This window comes from Xylaria bambusicola (genome assembly GCF_022495145.1).
Source record: "Xylaria bambusicola strain CBS 139988 unplaced genomic scaffold F5B22scaffold_85, whole genome shotgun sequence".
NCBI lineage: Eukaryota > Fungi > Ascomycota > Sordariomycetes > Xylariales > Xylariaceae > Xylaria > Xylaria bambusicola.
The window spans coordinates 79530-104971 of record NW_025953638.1 but is presented as its reverse complement, the minus strand read 5'-3'; the positions used below and the strand labels follow the sequence as shown (position 1 = coordinate 104971).

General features: G+C 47.8%; 9 protein-coding genes and 1 non-coding gene across 10 annotated transcripts; 4 read left to right on the top strand and 6 right to left on the bottom strand.

Moving 5' to 3' along the window:
* Window positions 1-769: 769 nt before the first annotated feature.
* Window positions 770-3056, top strand: F5B22DRAFT_630047 (50S ribosomal protein L36e). Its single transcript, XM_047976515.1, has 9 exons — window positions 770-1178; window positions 1236-1371; window positions 1437-1615; window positions 1681-1717; window positions 1784-1851; window positions 1918-2178; window positions 2257-2378; window positions 2431-2498; window positions 2556-3056. The coding sequence occupies exons 1-9, from the start codon at window positions 1095-1097 to the stop codon at window positions 2849-2851; spliced, it is 1251 nt and encodes a 416-aa protein (XP_047825160.1). The 5' UTR covers window positions 770-1094; the 3' UTR covers window positions 2852-3056.
* A 1371-nt stretch (window positions 3057-4427) lies between these two features.
* On the bottom strand, window positions 4428-4501 carry F5B22DRAFT_t198. The gene has a single exon. It is a non-coding gene; the product is annotated as a tRNA-Val (tRNA).
* A 749-nt stretch (window positions 4502-5250) lies between these two features.
* On the bottom strand, window positions 5251-6711 carry F5B22DRAFT_652264 (uncharacterized protein; the record flags this gene model as incomplete). Its single annotated transcript, XM_047979581.1, has 2 exons — window positions 5251-6566; window positions 6618-6711. The coding sequence occupies 2 exons, from the start codon at window positions 6709-6711 to the stop codon at window positions 5251-5253; spliced, it is 1410 nt and encodes a 469-aa protein (XP_047825159.1).
* A 3002-nt stretch (window positions 6712-9713) lies between these two features.
* F5B22DRAFT_662200 (uncharacterized protein) lies at window positions 9714-10661 on the top strand (the record flags this gene model as incomplete). Its single annotated transcript, XM_047980424.1, has 3 exons — window positions 9714-9849; window positions 9901-9978; window positions 10030-10661. 3 exons carry the CDS (start codon window positions 9714-9716, stop codon window positions 10434-10436), a joined length of 621 nt encoding a protein of 206 aa, XP_047825158.1. The 3' UTR covers window positions 10437-10661.
* A 582-nt stretch (window positions 10662-11243) lies between these two features.
* On the bottom strand, window positions 11244-12952 carry F5B22DRAFT_559490 (ZPR1 zinc-finger domain-containing protein). Its single transcript, XM_047973034.1, has 2 exons — window positions 12645-12952; window positions 11244-12574 (listed from the first exon to the last, which is right to left on the bottom strand). The coding sequence occupies exons 1-2, from the start codon at window positions 12831-12833 to the stop codon at window positions 11318-11320; spliced, it is 1446 nt and encodes a 481-aa protein (XP_047825157.1). The 5' UTR covers window positions 12834-12952; the 3' UTR covers window positions 11244-11317.
* A 397-nt stretch (window positions 12953-13349) lies between these two features.
* F5B22DRAFT_652261 (uncharacterized protein) lies at window positions 13350-14036 on the bottom strand (the record flags this gene model as incomplete). The annotated part of the gene is made up of 1 exon (XM_047979580.1): window positions 13350-14036. One exon carries the CDS (start codon window positions 14034-14036, stop codon window positions 13350-13352), a length of 687 nt encoding a protein of 228 aa, XP_047825156.1.
* A 1326-nt stretch (window positions 14037-15362) lies between these two features.
* On the top strand, window positions 15363-17173 carry F5B22DRAFT_559484 (Alpha/Beta hydrolase protein). The gene is made up of 2 exons (XM_047973033.1): window positions 15363-15994; window positions 16058-17173. The coding sequence occupies exons 1-2, from the start codon at window positions 15492-15494 to the stop codon at window positions 16605-16607; spliced, it is 1053 nt and encodes a 350-aa protein (XP_047825155.1). The 5' UTR covers window positions 15363-15491; the 3' UTR covers window positions 16608-17173.
* Window positions 17174-18746: 1573 nt separating this feature from the next.
* Window positions 18747-20057, top strand: F5B22DRAFT_662199 (uncharacterized protein; the record flags this gene model as incomplete). The annotated part of the gene is made up of 2 exons (XM_047980423.1): window positions 18747-19539; window positions 19600-20057. The coding sequence occupies 2 exons, from the start codon at window positions 18747-18749 to the stop codon at window positions 20055-20057; spliced, it is 1251 nt and encodes a 416-aa protein (XP_047825154.1).
* Window positions 20058-20439: 382 nt separating this feature from the next.
* Window positions 20440-21354, bottom strand: F5B22DRAFT_559463 (uncharacterized protein). Its single transcript, XM_047973032.1, has 3 exons — window positions 21083-21354; window positions 20787-21029; window positions 20440-20732 (listed from the first exon to the last, which is right to left on the bottom strand). Exons 1-3 carry the CDS (start codon window positions 21225-21227, stop codon window positions 20521-20523), a joined length of 600 nt encoding a protein of 199 aa, XP_047825153.1. The 5' UTR covers window positions 21228-21354; the 3' UTR covers window positions 20440-20520.
* Window positions 21355-23773: 2419 nt separating this feature from the next.
* On the bottom strand, window positions 23774-25196 carry F5B22DRAFT_662197 (putative short-chain dehydrogenase; the record flags this gene model as incomplete). The annotated part of the gene is made up of 4 exons (XM_047980422.1): window positions 23774-24420; window positions 24512-24775; window positions 24831-25056; window positions 25112-25196. The coding sequence occupies 4 exons, from the start codon at window positions 25194-25196 to the stop codon at window positions 24054-24056; spliced, it is 942 nt and encodes a 313-aa protein (XP_047825152.1). The 3' UTR covers window positions 23774-24053.
* Between the last annotated feature and the right edge of the window lie 246 nt (window positions 25197-25442).

Genomic DNA, 25442 nt, shown 5'->3' with positions numbered 1-25442 from the left:
GTGCGTAGGGTCCGTTCTAATATTGATATTTGTGAAGACCCTGCTGACTTACTATGTAAGCAGGCGTAACTATCGTGATTTCATCAATGAGGCGGATGGTGGTGGAGGCAGACGGATGCTTAGCTCCTTTTTAATAGACTATGACCTTTACAGTAAGAAGACCGTTGAACCGAGGTCCACTGTTTGCCAGCTAAGTAAATTGGTCTTGTCGATGGGCATATAAATGAAAAAGCAAGCATACTCGGCATATAAAACGCTCCCGCACATTTGCTGCAATTGTAGCATCCAAGTATGTAATTGTATGCATGGTTCATGCAAGTCAGAAAAGGGGTTCCTAGACTCTGCGTACTTGCAGATGCAGCATTGGTTCCAGCGGCAGATATGAGCCGAGTCTTGAAAAGGTATTGAAGTGAAACGGCAGATCACAGGTTCATGGTTACACCTATTACAAGGTCTTTAATATTTGCACCATTTGCCACCGAATCGAGAATGGGCTTTCAACGTACCCAGCAGACACCTCGCCGTCGGACTTCGCATGATTTGGCAAATCAACTGGAAACCCCGAGACCCCAAGGAATTATGGTACCACTTTGGTCAAACCACACTGCGTGGATACTGCAGTTACACCGGGTAGCACCCTGTTTGCAATCCTGGTAAACCACGAACCTTTAGCCCGAATCCTGGTTCTTAGTGCTGAACTAGCACAGAGACCCTAGAAAAGGTTACACTGACAAACCTCGAGTGGGTCTTGATAGACCACACGGCCACACGGACGTGAACCGTTTTAATCCGGGTCTGTGCTCAATGTCGGGCTGCATGTTTGTTTGGATTTTGCCTCATTGGAGCGTTGCTAATCCCTTCTAAGTATTCGGGATGGATACAAACCTAAGAGTCCAGGATGACCCTGGCGGTCAGTGCGGTCCGCACTTTTAGGGGTTACAAACTTTGACGCAATTCCTAAGCGAGACGTACAGTAACTAAATATGTAGTCCTGTCATGCTTGGAGTTGATTTAAATCGTTCCATATTGATTACCAAGGCCTCTTCTGGTTTGTCTTTCTACACGGACGCGAACAGTTTCAACCAAATTCCAAGATGAGGGGGTTATGGAGTTTGGTAGTCGTTGCGACCGCGTGCTTGTCGTCGCTGTCGCGAGCTCAGTCCATGCCAGCATGCGCGGTATGATAACATTGAATGAATTATGCGGATTCGACAGGAAGCTAACTCAGACGCTAGACTGACTGCTTAGGTGTATCTCTTGCGCAGTCAGCTTGTGATCCGGCTGACACGGCGTGCATATGCTCAGACACCGTACTGCTCTCGAGTGTTGAGACATGTGTGTTAGCTAATTGCACTGTTATTGAAGGCCTTGGTATGTCCTCTTCGACAACAACATCAATATGGGAGTTACATGCTGACCAACTTTCAACAATATAGCGGCGAAGAACGCTACGAATACACTATGTGGTGTAGAAGTTAGAGACATTACGGCGACCACCCCCATCATTGTCGCCGTCTCCGGAATTTTGGCCATCATAGCGGTGGTAATGAGAGTGATGGACATCTTCCCTAATCGAAGCATACAGCCTGCCGATGTGTGTGCGGTATTTGCTCTCGTACGTTGATCAATTACTAGCTGAAGTCATTTGTATTACTTGAACGGTTCCTAATGGAAATGCAGTTGACCGGAATACCGTTGGCAGTTTTGGAGCTTGTCAGTGAGTTTTCCCCCCTACTTGCTTTCCAGCTGGTCAACAATGACGCCGCTGCTAACAGTACAACAGTGTCATCTCTTGGCTTCGGCAAGGATATATGGACATTGACGCCATACCGCATAACTCTTATTGTGAGGGTAGGAACCATGATGATACATAGCAGTAATTCTAGACTTCTGGCTGACGCATGATGCATTTTTTAGTTCACATGGGTGACGGAGCTCTTGTACTTCATCCTGCTGGCTTTAACGAAGATTTCCCTCCTTTTATTTTATCTTCGAGTCTTTCCCAGCGAGAAGTTCAAGAGACTTTGCTACATTACTATGGGTGTCGTGATAGCTTCAGGTATCGCCTTTACCCTCACCGGAATCTTTTACTGTACACCCATCTCGTACATCTGGACTGGTTGGACTGGTGAGACAAAAGGTCATTGCATCAACTTCAATGCCTTCGCGTGGTCGCACGTAAGTTCCCTTGACAGAAGTATCCATATATCTGTAGTTCCCAAGGACCCAATAGGCTAACCTATGTCTCTTCCCAAGGCCGTTACTAGCATTGCACAAGACTTGTGGATCATTGCGCTTCCTATTCCTTCACTCCTCAACCTACAACTTGGTAGGAGAAGAAAAATCCACTTGGTTCTCATGTTTAGTGTTGGACTTGCGTGAGTTTTTGGTCGCATCTTTTCGAGGTTTCTTATCTCTAACCTTATACAGAATCACCGTGGTTAGTGTAGTTCGCTTGACAACTCTAGTGCAGTTTGCCACAACAACAAACCCAACTTGTGAGTGCCTAAAATCTCTATTTACTTGTGCCCAGCCAGCTAATCATAGATCTACAGATGACAGCGTCTCAACAGCATACTGGAGTGTGCTTGAAGCCTACGTCAGCATCATCTGCTGTTGTCTACCCTCCGTGCGATCTCTTCTACGCACTATGGTCCCCTCCTGTTTCGGCTCTTCGAACGATCCCAACTCCCAGTCATACAAATTATCGGGAACGCCAATGAAAAACTCGAGAGTCATCAACAAGACTGTTACACATCAGATATCTTACACCCCACGATCAAACGAGTCCGATGATATTGAATTGGTGGAGAAGGGTTCGGGCCAGCCGACGAAATATTCAGGTTGGTGAGGTTTTATCAGGGCAAGGGTGTATTATAAAAATATTTTCAACAACTCCTCGGGCGGGAAGCTCATTTGCTGGGTTCTCATAGAAGCCAAGGCGTTATCTAAAAGCGAGCGTTGTATTACTATCAATATCTGAATACGAGAAAATAGAGTCCATTACGATCAATTTGTGGAAGTGGTATTCATCCCAAATGGGAAACCAACCTTAGGTAAATTCAATGCCTGAACACAATGCTCACTTGCTCAATTCGCGACTGTGTAGTTTGCCCCTGAGCCCCCGCCGACTGATCTTCTTCTAGGTCTGCTTAGGTCCTCAGTCACCAGGTCTTTTTCTTTTCTTTACCAGATGAGATGATTCTAAATCTCATTGCTGAATTCTGAAACTCGTGAATATCCTCACACCAGCGATGTCTACATAATCTTACTTTCAATATGTGACTCTATGCCGTATTAGGTGTTCTTTTGCGAGGCATGTAACTGTCCTGCATGTTCGGCCATACGCGAATGCAACACTTGTTGTGCCAAAAAGCAATTTCTATAAGCTCAATAGACAATAGAAACGAATTGACTACACTAGCAGCCAAATCCTTGGACAGGAGTGAGACTAATCTTCCTGATACAGCATTTGGACGTCTACAATGTTGCTTCTTGCCCATGATGTCAGCCACAGGGCTCGGGGTTGTTCAGCGCTTTTTTCGCAGACCATTCTTGTAGTTTCTCGAACTGGCGACATTTCTTTGCTAGACCGAATCCCGACATCCCACCACGCGGCACATCGGGGCGCAATACTGTGATTGCTGGCATCTAGTCTCCATAGCACATGAGTACCAGTCTTACAACCTCGCGGTCTGTCTGTATGCACTTGAGCTGCTATTTCCGAAGCCGGCATGTCTCCAGGTATGCGTACAATATCTGCATGACGGAAATATTGGCCTTGCCATGTGTACTAATTGACAGCCTCCTGAACCCTATACCAGTGACGCGTGCTCAGACTCAAAGGCAAGAGTTTATACTACCTAGACTAGGCAAGTAGGCAACGTAGATGATGAAAAACTTCCAGTTGGCCGCTTTCGCGATGTCAATTGCCTTTTTTTTCTTCCAAGAAGAGGATCTAGAGGACGACGTACTGAAACCCCCCTTTCCCGTCATGCCAGGGCTTAAGAGTTTTGCCCTCACCAGGGTTCAGTTCTATTTGGAGTTACTCCTTGGGACCTATAGTCTACATCTAGATGCGGCGTTAAAAGGCACACTTTGCAACTGGTGTATATGAAGGGCGAAAAAGAAGCGTATTGAATCGCACAAGTTAGACCACGCTCATCAGACGGTCTATGATCATGTCATAGCTCATGTTAAAATCTATCTTTGACGATCTTATTGGTACTTTCAGCCGAAGTCCGAGTTTTGCCGAAGATGTCTTTGCTTGAAATCAACATCACACCCTACTCTCCTTTCTAGTGCGCATACTATATACCCTAACACATATAGAGATTGAGCGCAGCATATTGAGATAAAAGGAAAAGAAGAAAAAAAGCGACGAAAGTAGAATGAACGACTAACCAAAGGAGCAGAAGAATAGATAATGATTTCGCCCGGACTTGAACCGGAGACCTTCAGTGTGTTAGACTGACGTGATAACCAACTACACCACGAAACCAAGCTGCTTATCTAAGCGTGGAATTCCTGCGTCTAAACTATAACTATAATCAGATGGAACAGTCGAAATGTATGATAAACCTAACCAGCTCCAAATCAGGTGTCCAAAGATCTCAACTTGACTAGCTTAAGAAAGTTACGGAGATCGACTGTATCCTAAACATTCGCGGAGTAATTCAATCTCCTCTTTGATGGCAAATGTCCATGAAGACCTCCATTCGAATTCCCTCCTAGCTTTGACAGCTGACCTAGATACCATATGTGGACCAAACTGGTCTTTGCTAACTTCTAAAGCACCTTAATATGTCTTATGCAAGAAAGGTCTGGATAACCTCACTTTCAATGCGGACTGCATGTTGTTTTAGGATTCTTGCGAGACATTGCGCCCGAAGCCGTAGGTAACACTCGTGTCTGAGTATACGACAGTGTTGAGCGCGTGTAACAGGTCAGATCTCTTAGTACAGGCTCCCTTTCCCGTATAGTACAATTCGGCATTTGTTTTTATAATGGCAATGTACGAGCGAACCTGAATCGCCACACAGCACATTCAATATCAGGAGCTAACTAACTACGAACTACCTCAGATGAAACACAGACTGATCGGCCGATAAGAAGGATAATTTTAGTCTCTAAATCAAGGCTATTCAGCTTTGCTCAATGATACCGATATCTTCCCTAACAAGCTTTCCCTGCCACTTGACCTGATGGACCCTTCTTCAACTCCAGAATAGTCAGGGACTAGGGCAAAATCTAATTGAAGACGCCAAAAGCCTTTAATGTAGGATATACCCTTGTCTGAGACTCTTTTCCGCTCACATCGTGCGTCATGACAGTAGTCTCGTGCTGTCTTGGCGCAGGACCATAAGGTGAGAGCACAAAGAAGCGCATGATCTTGTCCCTACTAGTAGGTGTATTGAGCGCAGCATTCAGTGTGACAATGGCTTCAACTGGCGGAGCCTTGACGGTGATGTCGACTAAAGCATCAGATGTCCCGATTCCCGACCGGGTGACTTTCACGTGGGACGCACTGATGGCTTCTACTCTCCACTCACGGCTGGCGATGGCTCTGAGTTCCAGCCCAGGGAGAGCGGGTAGCTTACACTCTCCCCACTGCACGGAGCTACTGCTCCCCTTATCGACCTCATACGCAAGCTTCCCTTGCAGCAGGGCAAACTTGCAGCAGTATTCAAGTGCGGGAGCCAATTTTTTGCCCACAGCTTTGTAGCTTGGGTCAGAGCTGTTCTCCAGGAAGGTGGCGAGGCTCTGGGTCTGGAACGAGAGGTGAGCATCATACGCCGCGTCTCGCTTCGCCAACCACTTCTCGAAAGCCTCCTGGCTTTCAGGGGATCTCGCCAGGTTCCCATTCTCTGTAGGGTGCCCGCCAAGGACGTGACAGCTAATTTGTCGGTTGTTCAAGTATTCCTTCTTCTCTTGCTCGCTGCCCCAGTCGCCACCTCCGCCCTTAATGATTCCGGCGAATTCCGCCTTCACCTGGAGATTGAACTTTCTGACGGATTCCTGGCTCATCGTGTCCCTGATGACCATGAGTTGGTACCTGTTACCAAGGTAAGATCGGGTTATCAGGTGAGTTCCCCATTTCTGGAAGAAAGTCTGATAGCTATTGTAGACTCCAGGGGTAAGGGTCCAGGCCGGTAGATTTCTACCATCAGCCAACATCGCTGGCTCTACCCATCCATACCATTTGGATTGGTCCAGATGGGCGCCATACACTTGCTGGTCAAAACTATAGGCTCCATAGGCGCTAGTTGATTTGAGCGCAGATGAGTAGCTGTAGTGTATACCAGCTGTGACGCCGACGCTGAGGTAGTTTACGCCAAGATCCGCGCCGCGGTTTAGCTTCTCAATTAGGTCATTTCCTCTCTCACTTAGGAAGTCACGGGCCTTGCTTTCAGAACCGAGGTTATCATATACGGTGTTCCCTGGTAGCCAGTATGCTGTCCCTGACCCGGGAGGCGTGACCGGTGATCTGCTGGTGTTGTCGAGTTTGACGATCGGCACGAGAGAGCTGTTGTCACGGACTGACTTCAGATCTCCTGGGTTAATATCTAAAGGCGTTTAATCAGTGTTATAAGGTTGAAGCCACTTCATTCACTTACTAAGAGAAGACAAGTTCACGGCTTTTCCGAGATAATCACAGGCCGGTAGGTTTTGGGTTGGCTGAGCCGAGCTGGAAGTACCATCAGCAGGCATATCGAAGTTATAGATGAAGAGAATCCGCGAGAAAGAGTCTGAAAGGAGATTAAATGTGGTGAAGCTGAAGAATGTATCGGAGAAGATAACTGATTACACGAAAAGGTATTGAAGCTAGTTATATATACATATAGAAAACTCCAAGTATGATGCTACTGTGTTGAATACCGCCACCCCTCGGCCCAATACATTGATCAATAACTGTTTACTGTACTAAAAGATCATGATTGTCATGCCGCCAGGGACACTAATACCAAGGAAAGTATCACCGCAAATCGGGGCTCGTTGGCTTACCGCGGCTCGAAGAGCTCTGTATGTACCCGTTGAGACAATTCCACACCGTCCCAACCTAGCCCGTTCTTCTTAGTCAAGCGGTTTTACGTCAGCCTGTCACTAAAAGCCGTGAACACCAAACTACACGGTATTTGTTTCGTAGGGGTCATTTCAGCTACCTATTCAAGCCTTTTGCAGATGGCTGGCATATCTATTGAACAACGGGTGGATGCCTATGTCAGAACTCTGGTTGGTCCTGATTATCTAGCTTGCACTTTTTCAGCTTCGAGCTATGAAGCTACCTTGAGATACCGGACGCTCGGCACACATGGTGTACCAAACTATAGGCTTCATACTGTTGTTGGGGTGATGCTGGGAATTGTTGGGCAGAGCTGCTCATTCCATGCCGACATTGCTGTACAAGACACGATGACCACTGCCTTGTCTTCTGAAACACTGCATCGGGTTTTTCTTTTTCGTAATTTCATGACACACGTAATGAATTTTTTGACACCCGGTGAGGCCTGATGAAAATCTGTGGGTTTCCATGATATCTATCCCGCATCCCGAGCGTCAGCCAATTCAACGGTAACGGCCAACCCGATTGTACACTATAGAATAGAGAAACAGAGCTACTGGGGAGAATGCAACACGGGAAGCGGAAGCTTACTTGATTTGTGATGGCCTTGTCAGTGTTAGCCCGGCCCATGGCTCGTCACAGTGACATTGTCAAGCCACAACTCGACGATCACAACGGCTTGTGGGCCTAGGATGCTAGTCGTGCCTATCATGCTCGCTTCTTGACCACAACAGGATTGTCTCTGTATTAGAAGTGCAGTGGGTTCAAAAGAAATACATTGATGCATGTGAGCGCCATGCTGAACCCTGCCTGCGCATATATGCAGTAGGCATTTGACCTGAGGAATGATTTGGATGATAGGTTAGCTGCTTCTGCCAACCCGTCTCAGTTGCCGAACTCGGCGGCGACTTGACAACCCAGTGACAAGTAGACTTGGTCTTGCACAAACAGAGAAGAGGAGTAGTCCTCAGACTCATACTTTTGTTCACGCTATGATATTTATGTTTGAAAAGGGGTACTTAACACAAACGTTGTTGTACTTAAATCACGGAAATTGGTTAGAAAGTGCTCATTGATAATACCTAGTTTAGACAACCATGGTTTATAGTTGATATTACTTGTTCTAGCGTCCGTATGTACGGATTGGCCGTGGTCGGTTTGAACCAAGTTGTTTGGTGTTTTGTATTTTGCTGCTCTGTACTTACCGCTTCATTTTGCACACCTCGGGTTCAAGTTCAAGCCACATCGCCCCTTCCGGCATCGATCATGTAGTGTAACAGTAACCCCGCTGTGCAACAAATACCAGTATTCTCCTAGGTAGGTCAGACATTCTGGGTGGATCCAAGCCTGTCTTTGTTGGCTTAACTAGAATTCTAGGCGAGGGTCCTGGCATTCTGAGGAGGCTGTCGGCCGGAATAATTACGTCTTTTGCCTATCATAAGCGTAGCCAGAGCAGATGTAGTCCACCCTTGTGTAAACTCTAACACAAGAACTGCCATAAAAGTGCGTTTAGCACAAAGGATATAATCTGGACACACCGCCTAACTGCCATGCAGCTATCTAAAGGCAAATATAGTTACATGACATTCATTCTCCTCCACGTGTATAGGTTCCCCAATCATATCACGGTGCCTCACGCCACGTTTTCATACATAGTTGAGCTTCAGCTCACCTCGCTGTCAATTGGCTTTGTGTAACATTTGTTGATCCAATCAATACACTGAGTCACAACACGGTTAGTATGTTGTGCACAGAGCCACGTATATGCAGCTCGGTCAGGGCAGCGGTGTTTAATAATGACAGGACTCGTACTTGAGGGCTTGGAAGGTACTTTAGGTTTCAACGTCAATAACCGTCAATGAGGGTACTGGTGGCAAATAATCTACCGCTCCAGCCTCTTCCACAACCTGAACAACTTGGACTGTTCAAAACCATGAATTGTCACGACCGTTAACTACTGCTCTGGTGAGGCTGGCTTGACAGTATCTCAAACTTGTGCAACGTCCGGGATATTCCATATGACTAGTAACGTAGAAATGCCGGTGAAATGACTGTGCCTTGTACTGATGACAGTTATGTGGCAGTCTGCTATGCAGTGAACGAGGCGTTTGCGGAGGTGACACCACTCCAATGTACGTCGCCTAGTCGACATAAATCAACTTTGACTCTACCACAGTTCGGGCACCCCGAATTTCTACGCTACAGCCACATATTCGAGACAGATCCCGAAGGAGGGGAAATGGGGTTTCACCGGCCTTGACCCTGAGGTCTCAGGATGCGCACTCACCCGAGGGCGCCCCGGGACTCTACCGACTTACTGCACCTGGACTCACTGATTTGTCGCAATGGGTCAAGGCTTGAAAACTACTCGGCCGATTTCTCGCAATGAAGACTCGTGATCGCCACCGGGCCTATATCGGTCTCAGACATTCAGCTTGCCTCTTACATTTCAAAGCCGCGTTATCCTGCAAGACCCAAAAAGGAAGAACCTAGAGAAGAAGAAGATCAAGGTGTTTGTGGCGTCGAGAATATATATATCATACCCATGATCCGCATGCTTGGTCAAAGCCAGACACAAAATCACCTTACTCACACTTGTCTTTTGAAATCCAGCACTCACTCCAATCCTACCCAACCACCACAAGCAACAATGGCGAACGAGAGAAGCATTCTCATCGAGTTCACTCAGGACCAAGTTATTTACTTCAACACGAATGGCTTTCAACTTTGCTTTACTGCTGGTATGGGAGACAACGACAATTTTAACGTGATCGCCTACGCAGATAGTAAGTCTTCTTCTCTTCAATCTTTGGCGAGGTTGCTAATGAAGGTCCTAGCTATTGCTCAAAACGTTAGTATAAGTTGGGCAGACGAGTTCTCCATTGCAGCTACTAAGACGGAGTTCAGGAATGGAGGTAAGTACATGTTTTGAGCATCATTTCACAATGTCTAACTCGATTCTGTAGCCAGAATCACCGTCAACACGGGGTCGACGGCCATCACGAAGAATCAAACCTACACGCTCCCAGCAACTTGGGCGAATGGAACGATTTCCCCTGAAACCCACCCGGATGGGGCCTTCAAGATGGTTAATTTGACCTCAGGCAGAGCCTCAGCAGTAGTCTACAAAAAGGTCAACGGTAAGGCCACGCCATTCTACATCAGCTCCGTTGCGATCGAGCCCCAAGGCAGTGAGATGATGTCTCCCAAAGCCAACGTCAGCCTGTGGTTTGAGAAGAACGTTGATACTGGGACCATGGTTTCGAAGAACTCGGGGAATGCTTCCGTGTTCGACTTCCGGGGTGTTAGTTCGAAGACCGTGCATTATGACTCCGGTCGGTTCGTGGAGGGGGGAATCAATCACAAAAAGTAGGGGCTGACGCGATGAGGCACGGCTCTAGCCAGCAGTAGGGAAGCGTAGTTCCCGTGTGCTCCCACATCCATCTCATGGCCGTCCCAGTACGGTATCATCTGGTGCCGAGTCTGGCCCAACGTGCTAGCAGTTCACATCACACTCATTTCAGAATGGCATCATTTCCATTCACATTCATACACCGCGACTGCCATACACTCATTAACCTCTTAGGCGGCAATCTGTCACCGCTGGCACCGCAACATTCAAATCAGCTTCATATCCCAGTCTAAATACGTACTTAGATTAGTAATATCAAGCACGAGTTGAATTTACTAGTAGATATTGACTAAGTTGTGAATGAGTAATCCACGTGTTTTCAGTAACTTGAGACATTAAGACGAAAGGAGTCCAGCTCCCCCGTGCAAGTATAGGATGTATCGCCGAACTCGCAATTCTCAGATGCACAGCACGCGTCTTCAAAGCTCCAAGTGTCTATCATCAAGTTCAATGCAAGCATATGCACTGTGGCGATTAACTGATATGATAGAAGCGTGAGCGCCGGAGGATAACGTTCAAGTACATGAAGATCCGCGGCGCTGGTATTTGGTGGCTGAACACGAAGTATCTATCTGCGGCTCATTCAAAACATGACATGGTGGTTCGAAACAGCGGTCGCGCTGGACAAACCTGTGATCGGTGCGAAGGAGATAGAATCAAGCTCGTTGTACTTGGGACTACACAGAGCTCGGGCACGATCAGTTCACACAATACTCGAAAATCTAGTCTTTAACATGTTGTATCAAATGAATACCATCATAAGTGAATCGAAAAGGGGCTGGGTATCTGAACGCTCTGGATTATTTCTCATCTGTATTGTATGGTATCTAAACCTCTAAACATCACCTGCCTTCCTGATTAGATTCAGTTCCAGCAGTTTGATTCGCACTATCTTGCTCGTAGCCTTCGGTTTTCATATCTTTGAGCCCCAGATCCTCCTCTTCCTCATCCGTACGAGTATATTCCTCAATCGTCATCTGAGGATCATCCTGGTCAGGGTCGACGGCCTTTTGGACATAGCTGCTCGCTATCGGGTCGGTAAGAATGATTGTGAATGGCTTCTCCCCCTTTATAGCTACGTCAAGGCCGTCAAAGAACTGGTTCCAGGTCACCCTCTCTTCAGAGGCGAGAGAGTCGCCGCCGCCTGAGCCTGTCTCGAAGATTTGAGAACGAAGATCGTCGCGAATTTGTGTTAATAGGCCCTCGACAGTAGTAAACCGACCACCTAGGGTGCCGGGGTTTACTTGTAGGTTGAGCTCAGGGCATTCCAACGCGCAAGTTTCACTCTTCAAAATATCGCGAGCAAGGTCTTCTACGCTTTCCACTTTTAAGGTGATCTTCTTGCCAAGTTCTGGGATCTCTCCGCCCGTCTTGACGTCGTTTGATTTATATCCACAGTCGCTACAAGCGGTCGACATAAGTATCACAGCCTTGAAGTGCGGTATGTCAACCATGGTCATCCTGGTCGTACAAGGGTGCATGCAGCCAGGGCAAGTGGCTGGGAACTCATAGACTTGATCCGGGATGATGTCTTCGTCCTCGACGTTGCCGTTGGCGGCCTGCTCGGTTGCCGACAGTCCAAGGGCTTCATTTTGCTCCGGTGTCCTCACATATTCATGCTTCTCCCATCTACCGACACCGTCCCTCATGTTGGGGGCTATCCAAGAGTTTCCGGCGGGATCGTCAACGGAGAGTCGGAATGGGAAAGCTTCCCCTGCAAGCATAGCCCGTCCCTTGGTGATTATCTGCGCAATCTTCTCGTAAATCTCGGGCGCTTGTTTTTTTCGCGCATCTTGTCCGAGTTCGAGGTCATCGATGATGTTGCTAAGAAGGCCCTCGACATTCGTGAGCTGTCCCCGACCTGAAGGGACCTCAAGATCGAGTTCGATAAACTTGACGACGGCGGTGTCGGATTTCACGACAGTACGTTCGAAATCGGCCATGTCCGTTAGCCGTAAAATGTAGCTAGCACCCTTGGGCTGGATCTCGCCGGCGGATTGAATCTCGGAGTTGGTAAAGTTGCATTTGTCACACTGGAATGACATGAGGATGACCTCGCGAAAGTAGGGAATGGAAGTGAGTAGCAAGCGCGTCATGCCCTGAACATTGCCAGAGGAAAAGTCAGTCATGCTCCAAGGAACAACGGACTCGTCGTGAACGTGGACTTACATTTTCGTGGCAGTTCATGCAGAGCGACTCGATCTGCTCGACTACCCTGCCATCGTCATCGTCAGCGCTGGTAACTCCATTTGCGCCGTTGGTAGACGGGGCGAGTTGGTCGGCTTTCTTTCCGATAGACTCGAAAAACTCGGAAGACGAAGCAGCAGTTGTGGTCGCCGTGTCGTGGGGCGCCGACATGGTGAATCAAGTTGTATCACTCAGACAGAAGCTTGCGCGTGCTGGTTGTTTGACGAATTCAGGCGTAACTGAAAGTTCGGGGCTAATGCGAGTTTTAAGTTCGTTGGTGTAGAGCGCTGTGCGTTTGGAACAGGAAATGCGACGTCTTATCGATGTATGTTGCTTGACTCACGAGAAAGAAAAAAAAAAATCCGAATTTGGAGGGGCAAATCTCAGATGGATGGCGGGGTAGGCACGGCATGACATATTTGGGGGGGCTTTTGGGTGCCTGCGCATTGGGGCCTCACCCAACTGGGGCTAGCCTTAGCGGGAAGCCTGGTAAGAAGAAGGCTTCTAGGCCCTGCTCGGGGATTCTACCGTTCGTCGCGTCGCACCCGATGGATTGGCCCGTGGTATGGACATGTGAAGAGGGTCATTGGCAACTCGAGCGAATAGATCCATAGATCTAGTAGGCACTGGCCGCGCCGTCAGGCATCGACATACATTCGAGATACAGGTATGCAGATGGGAGGCTGACTAATGCTGCATGAAGTCCGCCAGGCTCAGTCCAAGCCCAGACTGAGGTTTAGAGCTAGACGATTGTTGAAGCAGAGCCTGGAGGCCTTGTTTCCGGTTCTTGGCTCGCTTTTTACTGCTAGCATTTGCTGATACCCTCGTAAGTTCACTAGATGCCACCAATGCTACCGCCGGAGTGCTCCCGTCTTTGGATGCCAGTGTCGCTGTCGCTGCTGTCGCTGCTGCTGATGATGATGCCGATGCCGATGCCACTTGAGCCGAACCAACTGATTTGGTAGTGATAGAAGACCGTAAAGCCGTCGATTTAAAGCGTCGCTGAGGGATGCGCGTGGGTGGCGGAAGGCTAATGGCCGTATACCGACCACACTTACTGCAGTTCCACGTCTTGCGGCATCCAACTTTCGGTGATACGCCGCCCTTTCTCTGCTTGCTCCCGGCGCGTTTTTTCTTGTGGCACGATTTGTTGCTATCGATTTTGAGCACATCACCAAGGCCAGCAATCATGATATGGCCGCAACAACCACAGACGCGCTGTCTCTGTACATCGGACTGGCCAAGCTCGTTATCGAACATGAGCGCGTTCCGCCGCGACATGAGATGTGCCGATGTCTCGGGCGCCGCCGAAGCAAGAAGATGAGCAGCGTCCGTAAGGAAGCCTAAAGTTGCAGGAAGAGTGTCGGCCGCCATCATCATGGAACGACTTTGAAGAGTATCCAGCTGGTGGCCATCATACTCCCACTAAGTATGTAGATGGGAAATGCGTAGAGTGAAAAGAATGAAAGGTTGCTGCCAGCTGCACAATGGATGAGCTGGCAGTGCTAACGCCCCATAACGAATGCTGATCACAGGCACTGTCATAGCAGCCCTCAGTGCACACCAAGCCGCTATCTTCAGCTGCATTCTACCTACTAAGAAAAAGACTGAAAAGAGATGAAATCAAGACAAGAATGAACAGTCTATCTAATCTATAACTATTCTGAAAGTATATATATCGCGCTTTGGCCTAGGCTGAACATTTAAAAACATAAGACAACCTCTTCCCCTTCCATAAATACAGCTGTTCATTAATTACCTATGTGTAGAGCTCATCTAATGAACTTAGATACAATAAGACGTAGAATGGTGGAAAAGCATGCATTGGTAAAGGGAATCTCTTTTAATATTGTCCGTATTAGTGGATATTGATCCCTAACTTTCGGTCATTAAACAACTGGGTAGATATAATCACGGACTGCCAACCCGCCTCTTCCACAATGTAAAAGTGATCACATCCGCTCATCGCGACTCCCGCATCTCTACGCTGGCGTAGGGCTAATGACATCCAAGTTAATCAGGTCTGCCAAAATGAAATCCACCTGTATTGAACTCATGCCAGAGGCACCGGTATGGATGTAATCGTGACTTGAACGGGGAAAGTTTGTTGGCAATAGGCGTCAGACGCTGTCTGTTACACGTCATGGTTGAGCAGAACCAAGTGACGTTACATTCACGACAAACCACCTGTCGGCGCGAAGATGAAACGCCATCTGAAGATACGTTGACAATATCTAGTCGCAAAAGGTCCTAGGTCGCCGGGCAGACACGGCGCGATGATGGCTTTCTTGTCATAGAATTAATTCGCGTTCGGTAGCGCCGACAATAGGTATCATACTCTGCATTGGTAGCCCCCATTGCCGCAACCTCGAACACCATACCTATAGAAATGCGCTCAAGTGTTCAGCTACGAAAGAAGCCTTTCCTAGTATATCAGAACTAATGTGAGTCAGCAAGACACGAGCTTGAAAAATTCTCGTAATCTCTGCATTGAGATTTGCTCGGCGTGCTGTTGTGGCTTGATCGCCAAGGCCAAAAACCCAGCTCTGGCTCCTAAACTTCCCGCTCATTTATGGTAACACGCCGATGACTGTTTTTTTCTTCATGCTGTAGCCCAAGCCATAGCGCGCAATCGAATAGGAAGGGATTGAGATAAAAGCCAAAGATGGGCGGCAGGTTCTGGTCTTTTCGGCCTCGTTACTATACATTTCATCCCTACATCGCAATAGCGCCTCGATAATTCGACTACACTACAATATCCCTGTCCGTTCATTCGGCTTGTCGATACCATTTTACACAAATCTTTGGTCCCGTCGGCGACCATCTGCAATGCTCAACTTCCTGCATCTGAGCTATCAGTATCTCTACTGGCGTCGTCCCAGCGGGCCGCCCGCGCCCGCGCCCAGCGGCACAACGCGAGCTTTCATCTCCACACCGAAAGGGGATCTCGAACTACTATGCGCCAAGCCAGCGAATCCCGCACCCGGGATACCACCCGTGTTCTTCGTGCACGGCGGCATGGGGAGTGCCTGGGTTTGGCATGAGTACTTGCGCTATCTCGCGGCCCACGGCGTCACCAGCTACGCCATTTCCATGCGGGGACATGGCGCGAGCTGGCATCCTTCGTTCCTCCGCATGCTCTACATGACGACGAAGCGCGACCTCGCAGACGACGTTGTGGCGGGTATCAAGGCCGTTGAGGAGTGGGAGGGACGCCACGTTGTGCTCGTCGGCCATTCGAGCGGCGGTGGCCTGAGCCAGTTCATCCTCAACGAGGGCGACGTCAAGGTCGAGGGTCTGGCGCTTCTGGGGGCAGTTCCCGGGTCAGGATCGTAAGTTCCCCCAATTCTGTGAGCATCAGAATTCTATATAAGATTGATACTGACGTGCATTAGATCAATGGTGTATATGAACTGGTGGCGAATGGATCCCTGGTTTAGCGTCCGGATGTTGTTCCATGGCTGGCATTCCAACTCGCCTCTCTCGCACCCTTTCTTAGTCAAACAGGCGTTTTTCAGCAAAGATTACCCCGAGGACAAACTCGCCGAGTTTCACAGCCATGGGAATCGCTACGAGAGTTTTCTCTGGCCTCTGGGCATGATGCGCCGTTTTGTTGACCCAAAAAATGTGCTGCAGAGCATCGAGGGCTGGGGCTCCGGGGACAGGTTACTGATTATGGCGGGCACAAGCGAAAAGCTGATGACCAAGCCGATCCAGGAGAAAGCTGCTGAAACATATCGCGCTGCATTCTCTGAGCTTGTCCGAGACGCGAAGTTGAAGGCCCAAGATGAAGTTGTTCATGCCTTGCCAGGGGAAGGGAGCATGGACAATGCGGGCCATGGCGTCGAACTAGCTTGGGTGCCTGATGCCGGCCACCACCTGCAGAACGATACGACTTGGGAGATCGGTGCTAGGAAATTACTTGTGTTCCTACGTTCTCTTTAGGCTCGCATTTGCAGAGTTTTAAAAATGTATTGTATTGTTTGGAGTATGTTCCAAAGCTTGGCGTCCTGGGGGAACATATATACTAGAGGTAATTCATTCTTAAGCCATAAATACTCCATTCTATTCCTGATTTTAATTTTGGATAAGGTCTTTTCCATCGCAGTCTAGTTGTATACACCTTTATTTCTAAAGCGTACTTCTTATATTCTCACACTTTAATGGGCCACAAAGTCTGCTAACATGTTGGAAAGATTAGGTTAAGTAGTGATTATAAATTTAATCAAGTTATTATATAATCAATTCTGTACGTCGGATTAAGTTTAACAGTCTGCCTACGAGCTTGCCAAGTAGAATATCAACTGTTGATCTGAAGAACGGGGGGTCTTGTCTGCTCCTCCATTGCTAAGCCGGGTCAGTGAAGACTGGCACTGTACGTGTACGCCTTTTACCTTTTTCTCTGCAAATTTTGAATGTGCAGTCTGGTGCCTAGGCTAGTGTGAATCAGGGTACCTGCAGCAAAGCGACCTACTGTGAAGGTTTAATATGTAGGCACCCACCGGCGTGAAATCCGTATAAAGATGTATAAAGATGTGATACGATGCCTCCCACATGTGACCTTTTTACTTCTACTTCTACATCTATAGGAAATTTAGTGACCGTTAAGAGGATAGTAGAGCCAATTTGGGGGTCAAATCCCCCTCATTAATCTGCCATGATCGCTTAGACCAAGAACCTGCGGTGCTGTTGCCAATAGTCAAAAGGCGTTTTTGTTGGGCAATGAACGGTGGCTTCTATGGACGATATTTTCAACGTGGCAGACCTCTTCTAGCTTCTACTAGATAGTTAACATCATCTTGCTTTTTCCTATGTGCCCACGCAACGGCATGTGTGAAATAGCCATATAATAGCGAATTGGAACGTCCTTACACCACCAACACGGCTTGTATAACAACATGAAACATCATTTAGTTTAAGCTGTATTTGTCATAGTTCACACTTGTTCCAATGTCATCGAGTTTCACCCTTCACATAGTATAATGAACGGCATATCCCAGTTGCAACAGCAGCATTTTAGAATTGGTATAGCTCAAGTATCTAAATTTTATGGGTGCCAGATTCTCAATGGAAAATATTCACGTCTCCTTCTACGTGGTCAATCTTCACATAGAGTCCTGAGGTGCAGGATAGCAACTTTCAACTTCAACTACCAGTACACCAGTTTAGGGCACCCCGAGCTGCATCCAATTCTTCCTACTGCTGAATTAGGAGTTGGGGCGATGACAATCAGCGAATTTAGAGTGCTATTAGTTTTGTATCTTCATCGTTTATTTTGATTCCTAAAAAGAAATTTCAGGTTTTTCTTTTTGGGGCGGTTTTTGGGGTTGGGTTGTGTTCGAGGAATGAAGAAGATATTTGATATGTATATGCCTATTAAGTGTATTATTTTATGAACTTTTACGACAGTTAATTGATTAATTGTGTTTTAGGGGGGAATAGGGGTAGAATAAATGGTCTCTCAGATTCGAACTGATGCTTCTGCAATCTACCCCCAACGGTAGCACGGCGACCGTTTCTATCCATGATCAGTTTTGTAGAGTACTGCTTCTCGCGCGCAGCTGCGCAGCTGACAGTCAGGCTCTATAGTATTAGTATACAGCCGTAACAAGGAGGTGCATTCTGGGCATGAAGATCAGCCTTAGACTAGCCCCTGCGGCTGAGGCTTCTCTAGACTCAAACCGTCCAGGCCATCTACATACTAGCCGAGCTAGCATACCGTGAAAGGAAAGAGATTTGATCTACATCAAGCCCCTTACGACAATTCTCATCCAAAGAGGAAAGGGACTCCGATTAGCCTCAAGCTATTTCCCGGTATTTGGATGCCCGAGTAGATGGGCCAATCATCAGTCAAAGTGCAATCAAGTTGATGATCAGCGCCGAGTCCATGACATCGGTATGGTAAACACAGATGACAGATCGGCCATGAGCCTGACTTTGGTTGTGTCTTGATATAAATATTGGTGCCATGTCAGAGAATATCGGAGGATCCTGCCGTTCAAACGATTGTTGAAATATTCTGCTACGCTCCTTCGCAGTGTAGTTCAGACTTAGTCATATCATTCTTGTGAATCCATCTTCACCATGCCGACCGCCGCTGGACACTTTACGTTATCTTGCTGGAACAGCACCTTAAACCCTCCTACGGTGCAGCGCGGCAAGTTAATGTGGCAATGCCATAGACTAATTCAGGCCGTCAAAGCCCGCCTCACCGGAGAACAGATCATCGTTCCCTCTCGAGATGCGAAGGACTCACGAAAGGGAATAGAAGTCTGTGTCATGTACCGAGCAGGCACTGGTGATTCCTTCGCCAATGTCACGAATGTGCTCAACCAAGAGTCAGCCAAGCTCCATCTTGACTACAAGAACTTCGTAGAGCAAGAGGAGAGCTTGACGCGATACTTCACCACCAGCGAGCTCGCAAACCTGAATGAGCTCAACAAGCCCATCACCGAGCGGCTGTGCGAGAAGGATTTCGAGCAGCTCGAACGGGCCGCAAATGATTTTAAAGGGTTTACAGCCATGGAGTCTTGGGCCCAGGGTGTTCCGAAGGACAAGAATTGCCAGCCCATAACGCTTATGCGTAACAGCTTGTCCAGACTGCGAAAAGCTGAAGGTGAAGATCTCAAAAATGAGCTTCTGGGAATATCCAATGCCCTCAATGCTGCCGCAAATGCCCCCAAGACATCATGGCAGACCATAGTGGGTATTGGAGGAGGTGCTATTGCTATCGGTGGCTTCATTGCCAAGTTGACAGGCGTGTGGGCTAAGATGGGACTCGTACTCGAAGTGGTGACGTCCGTCGCCGCCTCCTTAACTACACTTGGAATCGCCGCCGTTCTTGCTATCGCCCTCGTTGCATTCGCCGCGATTGCTGGTAAGTCAAGTGGCACAGTTTACCCATAATAACACATATACTGAAGGTAATTTCATGCAGGTGGCCTATATCTTGTCTTTAAAGATGCAAGAAACATGCTTCTCGTCGTCAATAACACCCACTCGGACATACAGCCTGTCTCCCACGACATATACTCGGGGGAAGTCACGGCGGGAACGGATTTCATCCCGAAAACCTCCGAGAAAAGCCCTTGCTGCTACGCGGGCTGGTACATCTATGACAGAAAGACTGGATTTTACGGCACAACTGTAGGCCTCGTATTCAAGCGTGGTGGCGGAGAAGTAGCCATTGGCCTCGACTGTCCCAACTCAGGCTTCGGTGGCAAGAACTCTGTCACCCTTGCTGCGGGTAGCGATGCAGCAGACGCCCACTACAAAGCCCGAAGTTGCCATGATGTAGGTGCCGAGGTTAATCTCGGCACTGGTCCATGTTCTGCGCGAATTGCAAGCAACTGGGGTAACGTTAATATGGCTCGTCTAATATTTGATGGACAATGATCAGTGTGAAGATTTGTTAAGTTATTATAGATGGAGCTGTCTGCGGCAAATTCTCTAGTGTCTTATAGGAAGGTGTGATAGTTGATAATGTAGTATCATAGCTGTTAATTGTATCGGATGAGTGCATATGTATTTTCTACATTCAATATTTGTGAGAATAATTACTATAACTAATGTACTTGAATTAGAGTGCGCTAACTGCTAAAATGAGTGAGAGATGTTACTATCCAACGAATGATTCATCAATTTTCTTGAGTCAAGTAAAGATATGTGGGCAGCACAACATAGTTTCAAATATATAAAATACCAGCTCAATCAGATCAATTAACTATTACCAAAGAACGTCGCAAAACACCTTCTGTGCCAATAACTGAACCCTCGTATATCTGTATCGCATCAAAATCCTCCAAACTACTCCTCCTTTCCAAGCTCACGTAAGAATTAAACTAAGTCGTTGCATTATTTACAAGATGCTGATGCCGATACCAAGGCCGATAGCAATGGGACCGAGGAAAACAACAATGAGAGCCTCAATGTTGATGAGAGAAGGGTACCAGTAGCTGTAGGTAGCGTACTTGGGGGCAGCAGCATCTACAAAGGCAATGACAGGTCGAGAGATGGTAGCGGGCGAAGAGAGAACCCACTGGAGCTCGGGCTTGACTTGGGAGATGGCAGCTACTTAATTGTCAGCGCATGAGTTGAAAAAGCTAGATTTGAAGAAACACTCACCCTTGTCAAGGTTGCTGTTGGAGATTCTCTTGCCAATCCCCTCAAGGTTGACGAAGATGGTCTGGAAGTCCTTCTGGAACTGGGGGACAGCGGCAATCTGCTCCTTGGTGAGAGAAGTAGGGCCAACGCTGGCGAGAGCGTTGACAGGGTCGATAAGGCCGTTCATACCGCGGCCAATAGTCAGAAGGGACTTCTGAACATCGGCAACAGTCTTGGCATTGGGAGAGCCGCTGGTGGCAGAGTCTAAATGTCGAATTAGTCTTCAATCTCTCTCGAGCGGTGAGCCCTGATCATACTGATGTTGGCAGCTTCCTGCTGGACAAGGACCTTGACTTCAGCAACCTTAGAAGCAGCGTTGTTGAAGGGCACGAAGCCAGCGACAGGGCCAGCAATAGCAGAGCCCACGGATAGGGCGGCGAGGACGAAAGTAGAGAACTGCATTTTGGCAAGTAGGATGATGTTGGGTATGAAGAGTAAGGATTCGAACGAATGACTTGATAGATTATCGTGAACGAGTGACTATTGTTGTGTTGATGGAGCTGAGTGGTGGTGAGGAGAATGTGTATCTTGGACGGATTGAAGAGCCCATATATATAGCCAAAGCTATCTTCAATCTATACTGACAATATCATCTCCCACCTCCTATGTACCGCCTTGACCCCCATCTCCTGTATGGCTTTCCGTGAAGAAGCCGATCACTCATTTCGTTCACGGGCATTGGCGCTCTCGTTGGAGCAGGGACCCGAATAGCGATTTACCGCCCATTTCCAAGAGCCCCTGATCGCCAGTGAAGGCGAAAGTGTACCGTAGATACGTAGTGAGAATGGTGTGGCGTGTGGTTTGTGCTCTTCTGGGCTGGTTCCCGGGCTCTTGTTCTGGCTTGGCCCATCAACCGGTCTAGAAGTAATAGAAGCGCCTCTTGTGCGTCTAGCAAATTGATAACCGTCCCATTGCCGAAGTGCCGTCTTCATGGTCTGGGATGAGGACGTTGGTGGAGGCGCCAATACCATTTGGAGCCAGCCCCATTCCAGCCTCAACTGCCGCCCACTAGCCGAATCTAGCATTATCGTGATGATCTTAATAGCATCAACCAACTCCCAAGGCTCAAGCTTAGCGCAACCATGTTGAACACTTATCTAATATGATATCATCGGGTCAATGGCTATCTGGCGACGCTACTCCTAGCTGTACATAGTATTTACCCAAAAGGCTATATTAGCATTATTATTGTAGTACCGCGTGCTTTTTCGGTAACAAACCGAGCCAATTGGGTTGATACCGGCTACCCGGGGTCGCCACGTGGTGTTTCGCCTATGCTCAGCACATAAAGCCAACTAATGGAGTTAGGGTCTTGTATGGTAATTTTTCGAAGATTCTGTAACAAAGTGAGGCCTGTCGAGAACATTGTCTCCAGTTTGCGGGTATCAAACACATAACAGGCGGTGCGACCCAGAGTCACGGTTTGTTCATAAATTTGTACCATGCGATTGAGATGGTAGGTGGATGTTCCGCAGATAAGTGTTATGCATGGTTGTATTCTTCATGCGCGGATACTGACATGGAAGGTGTTACAAGATCTCGGAGCTTTTACAGCTGCACAGCTTGGCAAGGATTCATAATTGTCATTTTCCAGATGTCCCGCTAACTTCGTGCCTCGCATGCCACTCGCATGCAGGCAATACGGGAATTTTCAACCATCTATTGGTACTCTCTAACTTACCGGAATTTGAAAACAGATTCCTACTTCCTCTTGGATCATGCGACCAGCTATTGAGGCAGTGAGAGAATTGTACTAATTCCTTTATACATTTTTTTTCCTTTCTGCAGTTAAATCGCCCAGTAACGCTACTGCTAGCGTACCGAGCCGCCGCGAGCCGCAAATGACTTTAGGGGGTGCTGGAACGTGAAGACCCTTGCCTTAACAGTACCCTGTCCCTGCAAGTCCTCGACCTGAAGATTGTCATTGAGAAGTCGGTGATCTTGATTTTGATAGGCTGTTGCTTGAATCGATACTTTCACTTTGACATGACCCCCACGATGTTTTGTTGTGAGTTGTCATCAGGATAGTTCGGTGTGTAATCTTACCGCAGCCTAGGTATACGAGGATGTGTAATCATGCGTCGAAAAAGAAGCTCTTAGGGGATACAAGCATCTAGCCAAAGGTAATACGGCATGAGCGTGAGTCGTTTTCTCCGACCTCTTTCGGTCAGAGTACCCGGGAAGCCGACATTCGATTCTGGACCGGTTCTCCTTCTTGCTTCTTGATTGTAAGAGATGATTCTTTGATATCAGTCTCACCCCCTTCCCATTGCCGCCGAGTCAGCCTCCAGTGGCACAACTGCAACCTCGGGCAATGCAGAGAAGGCACTAAATGATGTAATGCCAGTTCGGCTCTTGTCAGAGTGTATCGTACAACTGCTTGGTTGACCATATATGCAACGGAAAACGAGACGCTCTGGGCTAACTATCAGCAATCACGCTAGCTTGGAAAGATGCTTATTAACCGAATCCGTTGTCGATTTGTGTACGATATTATATCTCCGTCATCAAGCTTTCAACTCAATACACATTTAACATGAAAATACCTACATTGGTAATTAGAATGGCAGCCTAGCGATAAACCTTTAACATCCTGTGCTATTCTATGTAATGTCCCCGAGTCGTATAGAAGATGAAAAGAAAAGAGACGGCGTCTTGACGAGGTCACCCGATTTGGTCTCTCAGCCTCACAGGAGGTAAGCTTCCGTTGCAGAAGCGATTGATGAATCCTCATCGGCGGCAGCATCCATATTGCCATCAGCACTAGTCATTAAGCTTGGTAGCACACTGCTTGAGCCCATCGTGAGTATCTGGTGCCTTATCCGCGTCGGAAGTAGTAACCGTTTATGTCTCGTTGCCGCAGATGATGCTGCGAAGATGCTAGTACCCTGGTTGCCGTCTTATGTATCAAGGACCTCCCATGTTGATCAGTATACGAAATAAAGACCTCTGCTGGTAAACGCGCTTAATTTATCTAATCAATTGAAGATCTCTACTATATACAGGACTCCTTTTTCGACCTCCAGAAAAGGTATGACAATAACTCTCTGTGGCGGGTGGATATAACCCTTGCTTGCAATTATAATCAATGCCACCAGGCTAGATAGGGGCCGGACACCAATGAGAACCTCATACCATTTCTTGATGTCGACCGCAATTGCCGACTGCTCTGCTCCATGATACGGAGCCCATTAAAGGGGCAAGGGTTTTTTTTTCATCGGATGTTGTTCACAATGCTTTCGCCAACGCATCATCGGTCCATGTCCACAGCTTCGTAGCAAACTCTTGACTGGTGGCAATTTTATCCAGGCCAGAGTTGCTCTGCACACCAACCGGTCTATAATAAGCGCCGTTGACGAGCTGATCTCTGCGAGCCCCGGCCGCGACCCAGAGCTGGCTGAGACAACCTTGGTCTTCTTCCATCAACGTCACGCCCATCAGCCAGTTCGCACCATACACCAACGCCTTTTCCGAGAGGCTGAGGTTATTGACGAGATCTGTCTTTACAACACCCGGATGGACCGAGGCACACATGATCTGTGGATGACGACGTGCGACTTCAGCCGTATAAACGATGTTCGCCAGCTTACTCTGCCTGTGGTAGCGGTTAGCTGACTCAACACCCCAGTATGAACTCGAAGATCATCTTGTCGGTGTGTTCCTTGGCGCAATCACCTCCTACTTACCCATAACGTGTCAATTTCCCAAACAGCGCGTTCTGCGTGGTTTGGAGGGTGGAAAAGTTGACACCCTCCTTGGGGTGACCGGCCCAACCCTCTGAGGTCAGGCTGATTAGCCTGACATCTGAGTTTGGCGTCTCAGCAGTTTTGAGCAGGGTGGGCAAAAGTTTCTTGATAATCAGGGCATGGGCGAGGTGGTTCGTAGCGAAAGTTGCTTCATAGCCATCTTGGCTCAACGCAGGCGGCTTGAACATGATTCCCGCATTACACCTGATACAGATAGATATAAGCACCGCACATAGTTCGAGTTAACCAAGATACTTACATGAGAAGGTCCAGGCGATCATGGACAAAACTGTCGCACCCTTTCTTCACCGAGGCGAGGGATAGGAAATCCATCTCTAAGAATGTCAAGCCTACGGAAGGGTGGGTCTTCTTCATCTCATTTATGAGTGTATTTCCTGCTTCGGCATTGCGGCCAGTGAAATAGACGTGTGATGCGCCGCGCTTCACCAGGGCCTGTATTGAAGCTTTCCCTAAGCCTGCAGTTCCTGGAACAGTCTGTTAACTTTGGTTTGTACGCAAACGAAGGTGACAGACTCTAACCTCCTGTCACGAATATGACTTTTCCGTCGAGGCGTGGAATATCTTGCTCCGGATTGAAATCCACGAATCCTGTCATGCTCGGCATGGTGTCTATGTCTATTGGCGTTGAACTAATTATCAATGATATTTTAGGGATCGAAATTCCTTCAGTCGTACACAACAAAGGAAGAGCTTCTGAGCTATGCCGAGCGTTGGAGAGTTTATATGTATGTGTCTGTGGTTTTCGAATATCTTTTTTTTTTCTCGTCTTGCGCTGCCTTTAAGTATTAGTTCTCTGGCACAAGCTTGAGTCCTTCCTTATGTTTCTGGACTCCGACGGCGCCTTGAACGT